The sequence below is a fragment of the Gymnogyps californianus genome, chromosome 12 (genome assembly GCF_018139145.2).
Source record: "Gymnogyps californianus isolate 813 chromosome 12, ASM1813914v2, whole genome shotgun sequence".
NCBI classification, from domain to species: Eukaryota; Metazoa; Chordata; class Aves; order Accipitriformes; family Cathartidae; genus Gymnogyps; species Gymnogyps californianus.
The window spans coordinates 16303464-16315595 of NC_059482.1; the positions used below are offsets into that span (position 1 = coordinate 16303464).

At 37.1% G+C, this 12132-nt stretch overlaps 1 protein-coding gene across 1 annotated transcript in view; it reads left to right on the forward strand.

Moving 5' to 3' along the window:
- Positions 1-11349, forward strand: part of ADCY7 (adenylate cyclase 7) — a 47112-nt gene extending 35763 nt beyond the window's left edge. Inside the window, exons 18-28 of the mRNA XM_050903909.1 lie at positions 891-953; positions 1556-1594; positions 3007-3170; positions 4442-4523; positions 5104-5259; positions 5979-6125; positions 6534-6641; positions 7450-7564; positions 8180-8304; positions 8423-8552; positions 8748-11349. Of these exons, the coding sequence (XP_050759866.1) occupies positions 891-953; positions 1556-1594; positions 3007-3170; positions 4442-4523; positions 5104-5259; positions 5979-6125; positions 6534-6641; positions 7450-7564; positions 8180-8304; positions 8423-8552; positions 8748-8767 (1149 nt within the window). The 3' untranslated portion in view covers positions 8768-11349. The remainder of the gene's footprint in view (positions 1-890; positions 954-1555; positions 1595-3006; positions 3171-4441; positions 4524-5103; positions 5260-5978; positions 6126-6533; positions 6642-7449; positions 7565-8179; positions 8305-8422; positions 8553-8747) is intronic.
- Positions 11350-12132: the final 783 nt, after the last annotated feature.

The following is a 12132-nucleotide window of genomic DNA, read 5'->3' on the forward strand; positions in this document are numbered from 1 at the left end:
GTGGGTTTAAATGTTTGGCTGCAGTGGGCAGAAGTTTTAAGCAGTTTACTGTGCTATTTGCACTAGCTAGTAATAATGCAGATGGGAGAGGGAAGAATATAGCTTGGCGCTCTTTTGAAACCAAAGACGACATGGGTAGCTACTGCTAGACTAAGATGCGAATGGAGTCTGTCTTTTAATTTTAGTTTGAGTACTGCACCTGGGGTACATACATTTAAAAAACAACCCTTTGGAGTAACCTTATGTTCAAGACCACTCTGTTGTGGGTTTGTTGTTTTTTTTTTTTAACGAGCTTTATGTGACATACCATGTTAACAGTTAAACCTATCTGATAGCTAGCTACTAAAACTGATGTCCTTCTGATCCCATGTGCTTGGCCTGCCATCCTTCCGATTCTATGGGGAGTTTATTCTGAAAGCTATACTGCAGAAAATGCTTAATTTTCTTTGTAGGTTGGTTTTTCTGCTGCCTTAGGTCCTTGAATTGACTCACAGTGGTGTCATGTGAACACCACCAGAGACGGCCTAAAAGAAAACAGGAACAGCAGCTGTGAAACTGGGGGATGAGACAGAACCACATGTTTGTGCCAGTTAGCTGTTAGATTAGCATAGCCATAATGTGAAACTTTACCCTGAATTAAAAAATAAGTAAGTAAATACTTGGCAATTTTAACCTTCTTGCACCTTGTGTGCCCATATATGTTTGATAAAACTGTATGAGATATGATATTTCAACATTTATATTGCAGTAGCACTGAAAGGGCAACCAGATCAGGTCTCATTGTATAATACATGGAGAAAAAACTTAAAATTAGTGACTGCCTGCTGACAAGTTTGTATGGTGGTTTTGTTGGTGTGTTTTGTTTTTTTTTTTTCCCCCTAATAAATCAGACTACTGAAAAGAACAAACCTGCAAACTTTACTGGATCAAATGACCTGTGTGCTACCACCTATGTGAGTAGAGTACTGTCTTCATTTCTAAGATTAAAATGAAATGAGTCTTGACTGGTGTGTATAATATAGATGGATGGCAGCATTTTGATATCTTTTCATCTTTTTATAAAGATAGACTTTTAAAATCATTGAACACAAAGATTTACTCCTGCCACAAGGCAGTTCTAGGGATATTTTCTATCATTAGCTATGGCTTTACTGTGCATCTTTTAGGGATTTTTCAAAAGTCTGGAGTACTCCCGGATAAAGCTGAGGTCTTGGCTTATTTTAGTTACTCAGCACCTTTGAAGGGTGTTCTCTAGCGTTTCTGTAGGGATAGATTCAGCACTTACTAATGACACAAAAGGATTATTTCTGAGGGTTTCATTTTTTTATCTCTTGAATTCCGAAGTAGCATTCTATTTTGAGATCACCCAAATGTTTGGGATGCTCCTTTGTCACCTCGCTGCCCCTTTAGATGATGGACACGTTTTTGAACAATGCGCAGCAGGTTGTGTGAGGACCCTTTCATTCAAGTCCTTATGACAAATGATAAGTTACACATGTATAATGCACATTGTACTCATCTGGTAATTTTCTGTTCTTGCATGTCTGTAAATCAGCCTTTTGGAAACACAACTCAATCCTGTGTTGAGGAAACTGTAAGTAGTGTATACATGTTACTTTAAATCCCAGATCTTTGACTATTGTATATATTACTGACAACTGGCAGGTTCTGTTGCTGTATAAAACACAGCTTTTTTAGGTATCTGACAGCAGAAAAGTTCATGAAATCAGGATGTTTCAGCTGCTGTCGCTGTGCTGAATAAAGTATGGCTTTGCAATTTTTTTGAAATTTCAGACTTAAAATTACATCTAAAACTTTGAGGAACAAGTAGAACAGGATGATGATTATGTTTGAGTCTGAGAGATGAGAGCTGTACTTGTAAGTGTCCCAGTAAAGTATCTTGATAGAGTGAAAGGGCTTAAATGGCCAACAGACCTGTGTCAGTGTTCTCTACGTAGTGGTTTCTTTTTCAGAGGTTTGGCTTCAGGGTTGTAATTGTGAGTGTTCACTACCTTGTGGAGTTTAGACTCAATGCCTTTAGGATGACAGAGTTGGTATAATACATTACTGTACGGGCTCTGATACTGAGTTGCCCCATAAATTGTTCAGGTTTCGTTCACTTCAGCAGAAATGTTAACTGTTTAGCTAAGAATCTCCCAGATCTGTGGTAGGTCTGTGCTATTCTGGGTGAAAAACTGTGCTTTGTACATAGAGAGAAATAAACTCATGAGGAGCAGAAGCTGAGGTAATTTTGGAGTTGTTTGTAGACTGAAGTATGCTAGCTCAGCGTCTTGTACCTGTGCCTGCGGCTGCCAGGAGCAATCCTGTCTGTGCAACGCACTTTGTGCCACCTGACAGTGCTAATGCTCCCAGCTGCATGCTGGCCTTGGACACCATGCCTGAACTGTGATTCCTCTGGGAGATTTTTCAGTAATTCCCTTGGATACTGGCCGTACCTTGATAATGCTTATTAGCATCAAAGTTCTTATGAAAGAGCTGTGTCTAAGGTTGGAGAACAGGTCACAGTCTTTACATGTTAACAGGCAGGGGAGATGAGAATGTGTTATCTGCTTAAGGTTACAAAGGGGGAGCACTGTCAAAAACAGGACCAGAATGCTGGGGTTCCTGGTTCAGAGCCTGCTCACTGGACTATGAATCTACTTTGGATTAGTCTTGAATTTTAAATAAATAATTGCTTAAATTAATAGACTTCAGAAGATAAATTCTCAACACCTTCAGTTTTTATCTGACGCTGCTTATGTTGGTGTGATGCTTTTTGTTTAAATCTTTTTGTTGGTCTTTAACAAAAAAGTAAACTAAAACCAGTATTAAGTTCAGCCTTTTAGTGCAATTAAAAATAAAGCTTTAAGTGTATTTAGCAAGTGATTGTAATTTCTTCTATTTAAATTACAATGATCATGAACTTAGAGCATTTGCTATGGTTTGAAAGTCTTCTATGTATAAAGCCTGCATAATGCAACTGCTCTTTCAATTCTTCTTTTACAGTATTATGCTTACTGCTGCATATTGGGGTTCATTGCTTGCTCGGTGTTTCTTCAAATGAGCTTCGAACTCAAAGTTCTCCTCCTGTCCATTGCTGTGACTGTATACCTCATCATTTTTAATACCCTTCAGCATAGAAACTTGAGCTTCTATGGCAACAGTACCAGGTGCAGCGTAAAGTTTCTTATAATTTACACTAATGTTTCATTAAAAGGGGTGTTAGATTTTTGTACACTTACTGGAATATTAAAATATCAAAATCATGTAAGTCAGACATTACAAACCTTTCTGTAAAGTTAATGACATGGAAATTGTATTAGACCATATCACCTCTTTTCTTTTTTTTCTTTTTTTTTTTTTTTTTAAGAAAGCGTGTGTTTTCTGAACAATTCTGTAATATGGCTTGTGAGGTGTCTGGAAGCTTAGTTTACATTAAAGACTAGGGGGTAGAATATTAATCTCATAGTAAGGTTGATCTTCTGTTAAACTATGAAGAAAAGCCTTGCTAAAAGTCTGATGCTCAAGCTGTGCTTGTGAGACCTTGCCAGTCAATAGGATAGTGAACTCTTCATTTACTTACCTCACCAACTGCACATATTTTGAAAAATAACAGCAATTTACCTGATCTAATTGAAAAACCCTATAAAAATACTTAAGAGAAATCGTATGTGGAAGGGTTTTACTGTTCATTTGTAAGTCTGTTTCTCAGATTTTCAGCATAGTCTCATAGCTGAAGATTAGGATAAATTTGTTTTGCAGAGGCTAACTGTGAGCTGTCAGCACAGCTTAAAAAAGCCTAAATGAGCTCTTAATTTAGCCTCTTAATCCCAGTCTATTCATATAATGAGAATTTAGTTTGATGCATTTGTGAAAATTAATAGATGTTGTAGGACAGAGTGATGTTACTATGAAATATGAGTAGCGTCTCAGATTTGTATGGAACTATATACAGGTGTGACTTAATGGCTGTCTTTGTTTTAGCAATTCAGGTTTTTATTTGTTATCATCTTTCTTTCCAGAAATAAGAAAGTTTCTTTTCCTGCTTCAAGGTTTTGTTGGCTGTGTTTTTGTGGGGCAGTGTGGGGAGGAAAGCTGCAACTCAGTGCAATGGAAATTAAGATGGCTCCTTTAAGATAAAGCCATGTTTATTTGAACATGTCACTACAATAGCTAGTTAACAAGGTTTCAGCACCCATTTTGTCATTACATGAAACGCAGTTCATGTACTGAACTGAATGATAATCCTTTCTCGTTATTAGGATAGGACCTATAACCAGACAGCCACTGGCACAAACGAGCAATAGCGTTGGCGGTATATGTCTGAACAAAGACACCCTCTTCTGCTATGCTCTTTTCCCCCTCCTCTTCCCCTGAACCCTTAATCATGTGGATTTTCTTAAAGGATACAGATGACTTTGTATTGCTTTCTTGTTTTCAGGCTTTTCATCAAAGAGCCAAGGATAGTGACTAATTTATATCTGGTTCTGTTTTACATAACCTTAATTTTACTTGCAAAACAGGTACGTATTTAAAAAGCAATAGGTTGGTTCTTTTACTTGTAGCAAGTTGATTTAAATAAAATGCAAAAGTATTGTTCATTGAAATTGTGCACTAAATTAGTATAATTTTTATCTTTTTTTTTATATTCTTGTACTTAGTTGTAGATAATGTACTTACTTGTACTTAGTTATAGATAATACAAAAATTTTTACTGTGAAAGGGTGGAAACTTTTTTATATTTTTCAATAGTGTTTGCATTACAGAAGTCAGAACTTTCAAATTCTTCCAATTTGGATCTATCTGTATTTATATGTCAATATTCATCCTAAATCAAGGCAGTAATTCAAGATAAAAATAATCACCATATTATTAAAATGTCATTTTGGTAAATACACCTGACGGTACCCAAATGACATTCATTCATACTGACTGCTTCATATTTTTCTGACCTTCGTTCTCAAAGCACATTTTTCGTAACTATATAGGCTCAAAAGGCCTTGAAGAAACTTTATTGCTACTATACTTTTTGAATAAATTGACTAATATTTTTTCAGCAAGGTATTATATAGATTTAATTTATCATATTTGGTCCCTTTGCAGATTGACTATTACTGTCGACTGGATTGTCTGTGGAAGAATAAGTTTAAAAAAGAACATGAACAGTTTGAAACGATGGAGAATGTTAACAGGCTTTTGCTCGAAAATGTACTTCCAGCACACGTTGCTGCCTATTTCATTGGTGAAAAACGAAATGAGGTATGTTTAATCTCTGCTATGTGAAGGACAGTAAATTGGAGTTCTGTGGCATAGAACATCATGCTAACAGGCACACAGAAGACTATAAGGTTCTGCACTCTTTGCCTCTTGTTTGTATCCCAAGACCTTTGTAAACCCAAGAATCTGCTATCCAGATGGCCTCAAAAAATGCAAACTTTTAGTGTCAGTCTCTGAAATCTGTTTTCAGAACTGGTAGTTCAGCTTCAGGATACAGTTTGAGTTTGGCAAATATTTAAAAAGGATTTACTGCTTTCCAAAGACCGTATTTTACCAGAGACGATAGGCTTCTTTTTAAAGAGGTTAGTTGAGGAACAAATAGTATCTCCTTGGTAACAGCCCCAGCAAGAAGTTCATCGATAATGATTTTTTTTTTTTTTTGTTAAGACATCCAACTTATTCTGCCAGCATGTCATCAGAATAAATATTGCTGATTTTACAGCCATGGTAAGTGTCATAAGACTGGCACTGTCCAGAATAGGTGAGAATCTTTAAGATACGTAGATATCTCAGCTTTTCCTTAGGCAAATCATCTTTGTTAATGTTTCTGGTAAAACAAGAGATGCCCACTGTAAAGTACTGTAGTTCACTTCATAGGAAAACTGTAATTTGATTACTGGTTACAAACAATAATCATAGTTTTGAATACCTGTGGTGGAAGGTGACTGCTGACAACGTGTGAATATATTGTTTTCCTGTAGGACTGGTACCATCAATCTTATGACTGTGTCTGTGTCATGTTTGCATCGGTACCAGATTTTAAGGTGTTTTATACTGAATGTGATGTCAATAAAGAAGGCCTGGAATGCTTGCGGCTGTTAAATGAAATCATTGCTGATTTTGATGAGGTAATTAAGCTTCTGGCAAAAATGGACTGGATTACATATTTACTGGAAAATAAAATGTTTCACTAGATCTGTGAGCATTGGAGGGAGGGAAAAGGCTGTTACGCTGAACTAATATTCTGAGTTCAGCCTCGCAATCTTGAAAGATATGTTCCCATCTGATGGGGTTTTTCAATTACATCATCTAATGCATTAGTAGTATGGTTTGAAAGTCCTGAATTTCAGTACTTTCAGTACTTCAGGACTTTATTTCTCCTATGAGCAGGTAGAGCAAAACTGTGAAACTAATCCTCAGGACTTCATCTAACCTTCATGTGATTGATAGTATTCCTAGAGAGGTTTAATGCTTATTGTAGACACTGAAATATGGTATTAAAGTCTCAAGTTTCTATTTTCCTTCCATTCAAACAGCTCTTGTTGAAACCTAAATTTAGCGGTGTTGAAAAAATAAAAACCATTGGAAGCACTTATATGGCAGCAGCTGGTCTCAGCGTTACGCCAGGCCAAGAGAACCACCAGGTACGTTGTCTCTGAAATCCGCCTTCGGGATTCTGTGTGTACATAGGTGCGTTTCAAAGTAACAGAATGTAATGTGATATAAAAGAGAAAGTAAATCACCAAGAGTGACTTTCTGAAATGTGGAAAAAGATGATAAAAGTGTATTGTCTCCTGTTGAATTCACTATTTATCTCCTAGTTCCATTTTTTTCCTAAGCAGGTATTAAGTCTGTAACCCCAGCATACTTTTTACATCTTTAATCTTTGATTCCAGTAGCTTAACGTTTCTAGATGCATAACAGAATAGCTCTAATAATAGGGAAGTCAAAGAATGGCTGCCAAAGAAAAGGCCATCTCAGAATTGAACAGTAAGCTTTTTGTGATAGCTGAGAACTGGCACAAAAAGAGAATCCTCAAGTGCCATGTTAGATCTGAATCTGAAACTGCCACCCAGAAGAATTAAAACCAATTTCTGAACTCAGGCTCACTTTCACTATAGCAGGTTCGTGTATGACATTAGGATGCACGTATGTAATATATACAAAACATGTAAAATTCAATCTGGAATCCTAAAGGACAGATATAAATTCGCTACAAAATTTAATCATATCGTTCTTGTCGCCTCCTAGCCATTCCAATTGAATTTAACGTGTTGTTTTAAATCCATTCGGAATGTTTGTTGAACTATGCAACTCTGCACAGCTACAAGGATGAGGTCTTATCCTTGTAAATACATACTTCGTTCACTAATAGTACTGGTTTGGAATAGTAGCCTGACACAGCCTTCTGTGTTGTAATTTGATCATCAATATGTGGTATGAATTGCATAGGATAAGGAAAGACAGCATGCTCACATTGGGATTATGGTGGAATATGGAATTGCCTTGATGAGTAAACTGGATGGCATCAACCGACATTCCTTTAACAATTTCCGCTTACGTATTGGTAAGTTCAGTTTGTGAAGAATGTGAACTCTGCAGCTCCATCAAAATTAAAAATGAGGTAGGATGACTTCGGTAAATTGCTGAGGGCTGTGGACCCCTTCTTAATAGTGAACACAATATTTGGGTTATTATAAAATGCTGAATAGCTGAAGGTAGTGTTGTCTAGTTTAGCTTTTTAAATATGCTAAGCTCCTTCACGGATGGGCTTTTCTAATCACTGGAGGGGGCAATACGAAGACTGCAGCTGGGTGAGTTTGGAGAAAATGATAGGTGCGGCTGAAGAGGGAGGTACCCTGTTATTAACTGTTGACTAAAGACAGCATTGTCATTATACAAATGTTTACTTCTATATATTACAAGGAGAAAAGGAAGAATTTTGCTTTGGCATGAACTTTGCCCTAGCTGTTTCTCAGACTTTCCATTTTATAATGAGTCAGTCACTTCACATCTCCTGAGCCTCAGTACTAATATTTATAGAACGGTGGTAATACTGATTGCTAGAAAGGTGTTGCAGGGTTTTGGGTTTTTTTTCCCTGAAGCTCATGACTTATGGCTAATAAGGTAGATATCACATAACTTTCTACTTCAGTAATGACGTGCTTTTGTTTATACTAAGGGATAAATCATGGCCCTGTCATTGCTGGTGTGATCGGTGCCCGGAAACCTCAGTATGATATTTGGGGCAACACTGTTAACGTTGCCAGCCGAATGGAGAGTACGGGGGAACTTGGGAAAATCCAGGTAAACATATCAGCCTTGGAATGTCTAAGAAACTATTTCTAATTGGTTATGAAATTTTAAAAAAAATGTGAATAATCAGAAGAATTTCACAAGAGTTTCCAATTCTTTTCACACAAAGGTCACAGAAGAAACGAGTAAAATACTACAGGAGTTGGGATATTCATGTGAATGTAGGGGACTCATTAATGTCAAAGGCAAGGGCGAACTGAGGACTTACTTTGTTTGCACCGAGACTGCCAAATTCCAAGGTATGGGACTGAACTGAGGCTACGATGAAGTTAATCAAAATAGACGTAGAACTGCCTCCCTTCTGTGAAGACTTAGAATTTCCCTCCTTATGTGAAGGACTTTATTCTAAAAACACGTGAATGCTATTCCTATTTCTTCTACATCTCAAGATAAGAGAATGATGATTTTTTTTTTTTTTTTTTTTTTTTGGAAAGAAGTTCTGAGAAGTTCCTAGGAGAGACGTAACCACCAGTCTGAAAAAGACTACCTTTTCCTGAAATAATTTGAGGATTTACCTGGAATTGCCATGAAGCATTTTCAGTTAGTTCCTTTCCTTACCTGCACTGTGGCAGTCTTAACAGCTCCAGTAACAACACATGTGGATGCACTGTAGAACTCATTACCACGTTAAAACATTCCACTGCTTCATTCTTTGACACACACCTGCTTACAGTATTGCGTTTGTCACAGACGTGAGATGATACTCTGGGCACTGCGTAGCCTGCTTTTAATGCTAAACAGACTTCACAGCAGAAGACGGCTGAATAATGGCAAGAGGAACGCAAGTAAACTCAAATATATCATACGATAATTGTGCTGACCTCCTTTGGGGGAAAAAAATTAATTGCACGGTATCGGATCACTTTTTTATTATCTTCGCCTCCTCCACAGTAGTACCTTGTATTACGCTAATGTTTTCATGGCCCACAGCTGTTCAGAAATATCCTTCGTCTAGTGCAGAGTGTTTACATTCTACTACATGTTCTCCTTTGTATTTCTGTGCCTCTGTATTTAGTATCTGCATGCACATTTTATACAGTCACATAAGAGAATGTCTTTAACAATCTGGCTTTAAATTTCAAAAAATATACCTGATCTTGAGCAGCACTGAGCACCCGCAGTTTATCTGCATGCTTGATTAGACAGGCTCTGATACCAGCTTGTATCGCTGACAGCCGGCAGGAATTCTGCATGCTGACTGCATTCTTGAGGGTACTTAGGAAGAAAAAATAATGTTTCAAATTGTTTGGAAACTGAAGAACAGAACTAAAAAGATAGTATTAGAAACAGTAGCAGATACTATACAAACAGAACCGCATCTGAGGTGGGTTTTGTGGGTTTTTTCCTCTTCTTGTTTCTTCAATTTGACTAGCCACTGGCTGGTTTATATACCTTTTAAAGGCGATGCAGTTTATGAAACAAATTGGTTTTGAAGGTTACAAAAGGATGTATGGAAAAACATATTCATAATGGAAATGTTTCAGCAGAGCCTCAATACTGAAAGTATGCGTAGAGCCATTAGTAAGATCATGGGAATTGACTTGCTGTAAGTTAGTTTAGTTTGTAAAGTTTTTAAGCTGTTAATGGCTTTTGCCAATTTCTAAACTAGCATTTTTCTACTTACTGCAATCACTTAATCTGTTTTCTGTTGGTGGAGATGACAGTATTGTCTAAGGCTAACAACTCCTGCCCAATTATATGTATTAACTAAGGATGGATTCCCCCCTGCCCCGATATACCACATGTAGTATGACTAAACAGCACAGTGATTCATGAGTTCAACATCTGTTTTGTTAAGCCTTGCTCTTCTACAAACAAAGCAGCATTTACTGCTATTTCCGGGTTTAGTACTAAACCATACTGGAAAAGTGTTTAACAAGCAGTCCTATGCATCACTGCCGCTTTCTAATTACTGTGTAATTTCTTTAGAAGATGAAGTGACTATGTTTCAAGACAGGAACAAATCTAAATATTGTCCAACTGTGGATTACAAATCGTGCTTACTGCCTTTGTCAATTTGGTAGGTCAAAACTGTGTTTGTAGTAAGTCTCCAACAGAAAATAGCACATTAGAAAACCTTAGCTGGAAGTTGTCTGGTTCATGTATGGACTCTGCTGAAGAAGGAAGCTTCATACTTGGCATCTTGGCAGTGTAAGGTCAGTGTTGTAGTCGAATAAACTTTCAACAGCTTTTGCTACTCTTGTATGTTGTATATTTGTAGTAACAGATGCTCAGCAAGCATTTGTTTTGAGATATTTATTGTTTTATAAGGACCGTGCATGTGTCAAAGGCTCTCTTCAGCAGTCTTTGATGTCATACGTTAGGTAAAGTGACTATTTGCCTCATTAATATATTTTGAAAAGTGCATTATGCCTATAGATAGAGCTGGCTCTGAAGTGTTTCTGTTCACAGCCCTAGTAGAATGTAGATGTAAGTTATCTATGAAAGAAAATTCACTGTCTGTAACAGCATTTTGAAATGCTTTTGTTTACATTATATTGCCTGTCAGGCTAGTCACTTGCTTGGGCATAACTTCAACTTAACCTCATTTACAGAAGTGGTGTAAAGAGCTGTAGCTTTCAAACTGGAAGAAGTACGTTTTTGTTGCAGTTTTAAAAGGACATTATGCACTTACACTGCTCACTCCGTGTTAGTGTACTGTGCAAGGCATACCTGGAGAAGTTAGAAACTGTGTGTAATGAAAAAGGGGTCGTATCTGAGGACGACTGTCTAATTTCTCATCAGAACTCGAACTGTATAATACGAGAGCTATATTCAACCACACAAAAAGTTCCATTTAAGAAGCAACTGTATTTAAATCACTGTTTTCAGCAGTCCTTTTGAGCGACCTGTGAAATTTATGATTGAGGAAATAACCTTGTTAGAAAAATCTTCCTTACAGCATTATTGTTGTCTTAAACTGAAAAAAATGGCACTGTATCTAATTTGAAGAGCTAATAACGTCTTGAATTAGCAATCTATTTTAAAGAACAAACTTTTGTTTTTACCATTAAATAAAAAACTGCCTGAAACTTGTTTGGTTTTGCAATTATTTTGATGAAGATTCCCATGAAAAGGAGGCATATTTGTTATACCCCTGCAGACTTTGAGTAAATCTCATTAACTTGATATTTGTATTTTTTAAAAAATTTGTATAAGTTGAAAATACGTAGAGTCACATACTTGCGTTCAACAGCTAAAGAATAATTTCAATACTCAGTTTTCTGTCACCTGTGGCCTTCTACAGCACTATCTGAAAGGTAAGTGATGGGAAATGAGATGCCATAGAGTGAGCCAATAATGATTTGGCGGGCATGGTTGTTGTGCATCTTGTCCTCTCTTGTAGCATGAAAATGGCATAAATATTAATGGAAAAATTCATTCCCTGGAGTAGTATTTCAGCTGCAATTACCTAGAACTGTGAAAAAATTCTAGTGGTGACTTCATTAAGAACTTGTCTGGGACAACTGAAACTACTGGAGAAAAATCCAGGTTGACAGTTCAACCTTTTTGGAATGAATTTTAATTATTATGAAATTTTAAAAATAATTAAACACTTCTGCAGCCATTTTTGGAGATGAGGAAGGAAGGGAGTGTAAGGATGATGTTGGCCATACGACTGGGGGTAGAGGGTGGAATGCACCATTGTGCTTTGCCTTTGAAGTTACCTCTGTTTCAATTCCATGCCACTGCGCACATGAGCAACCGCTAATCAGATGGAGCTGAAACACTGCATGTCATTCCTGTTCGAGTCCAAGGTTATACTGGAACCGTGGGGTGAAAAGGAGCAACGTTGAAAAAAACTTAAGGATGCCTGTG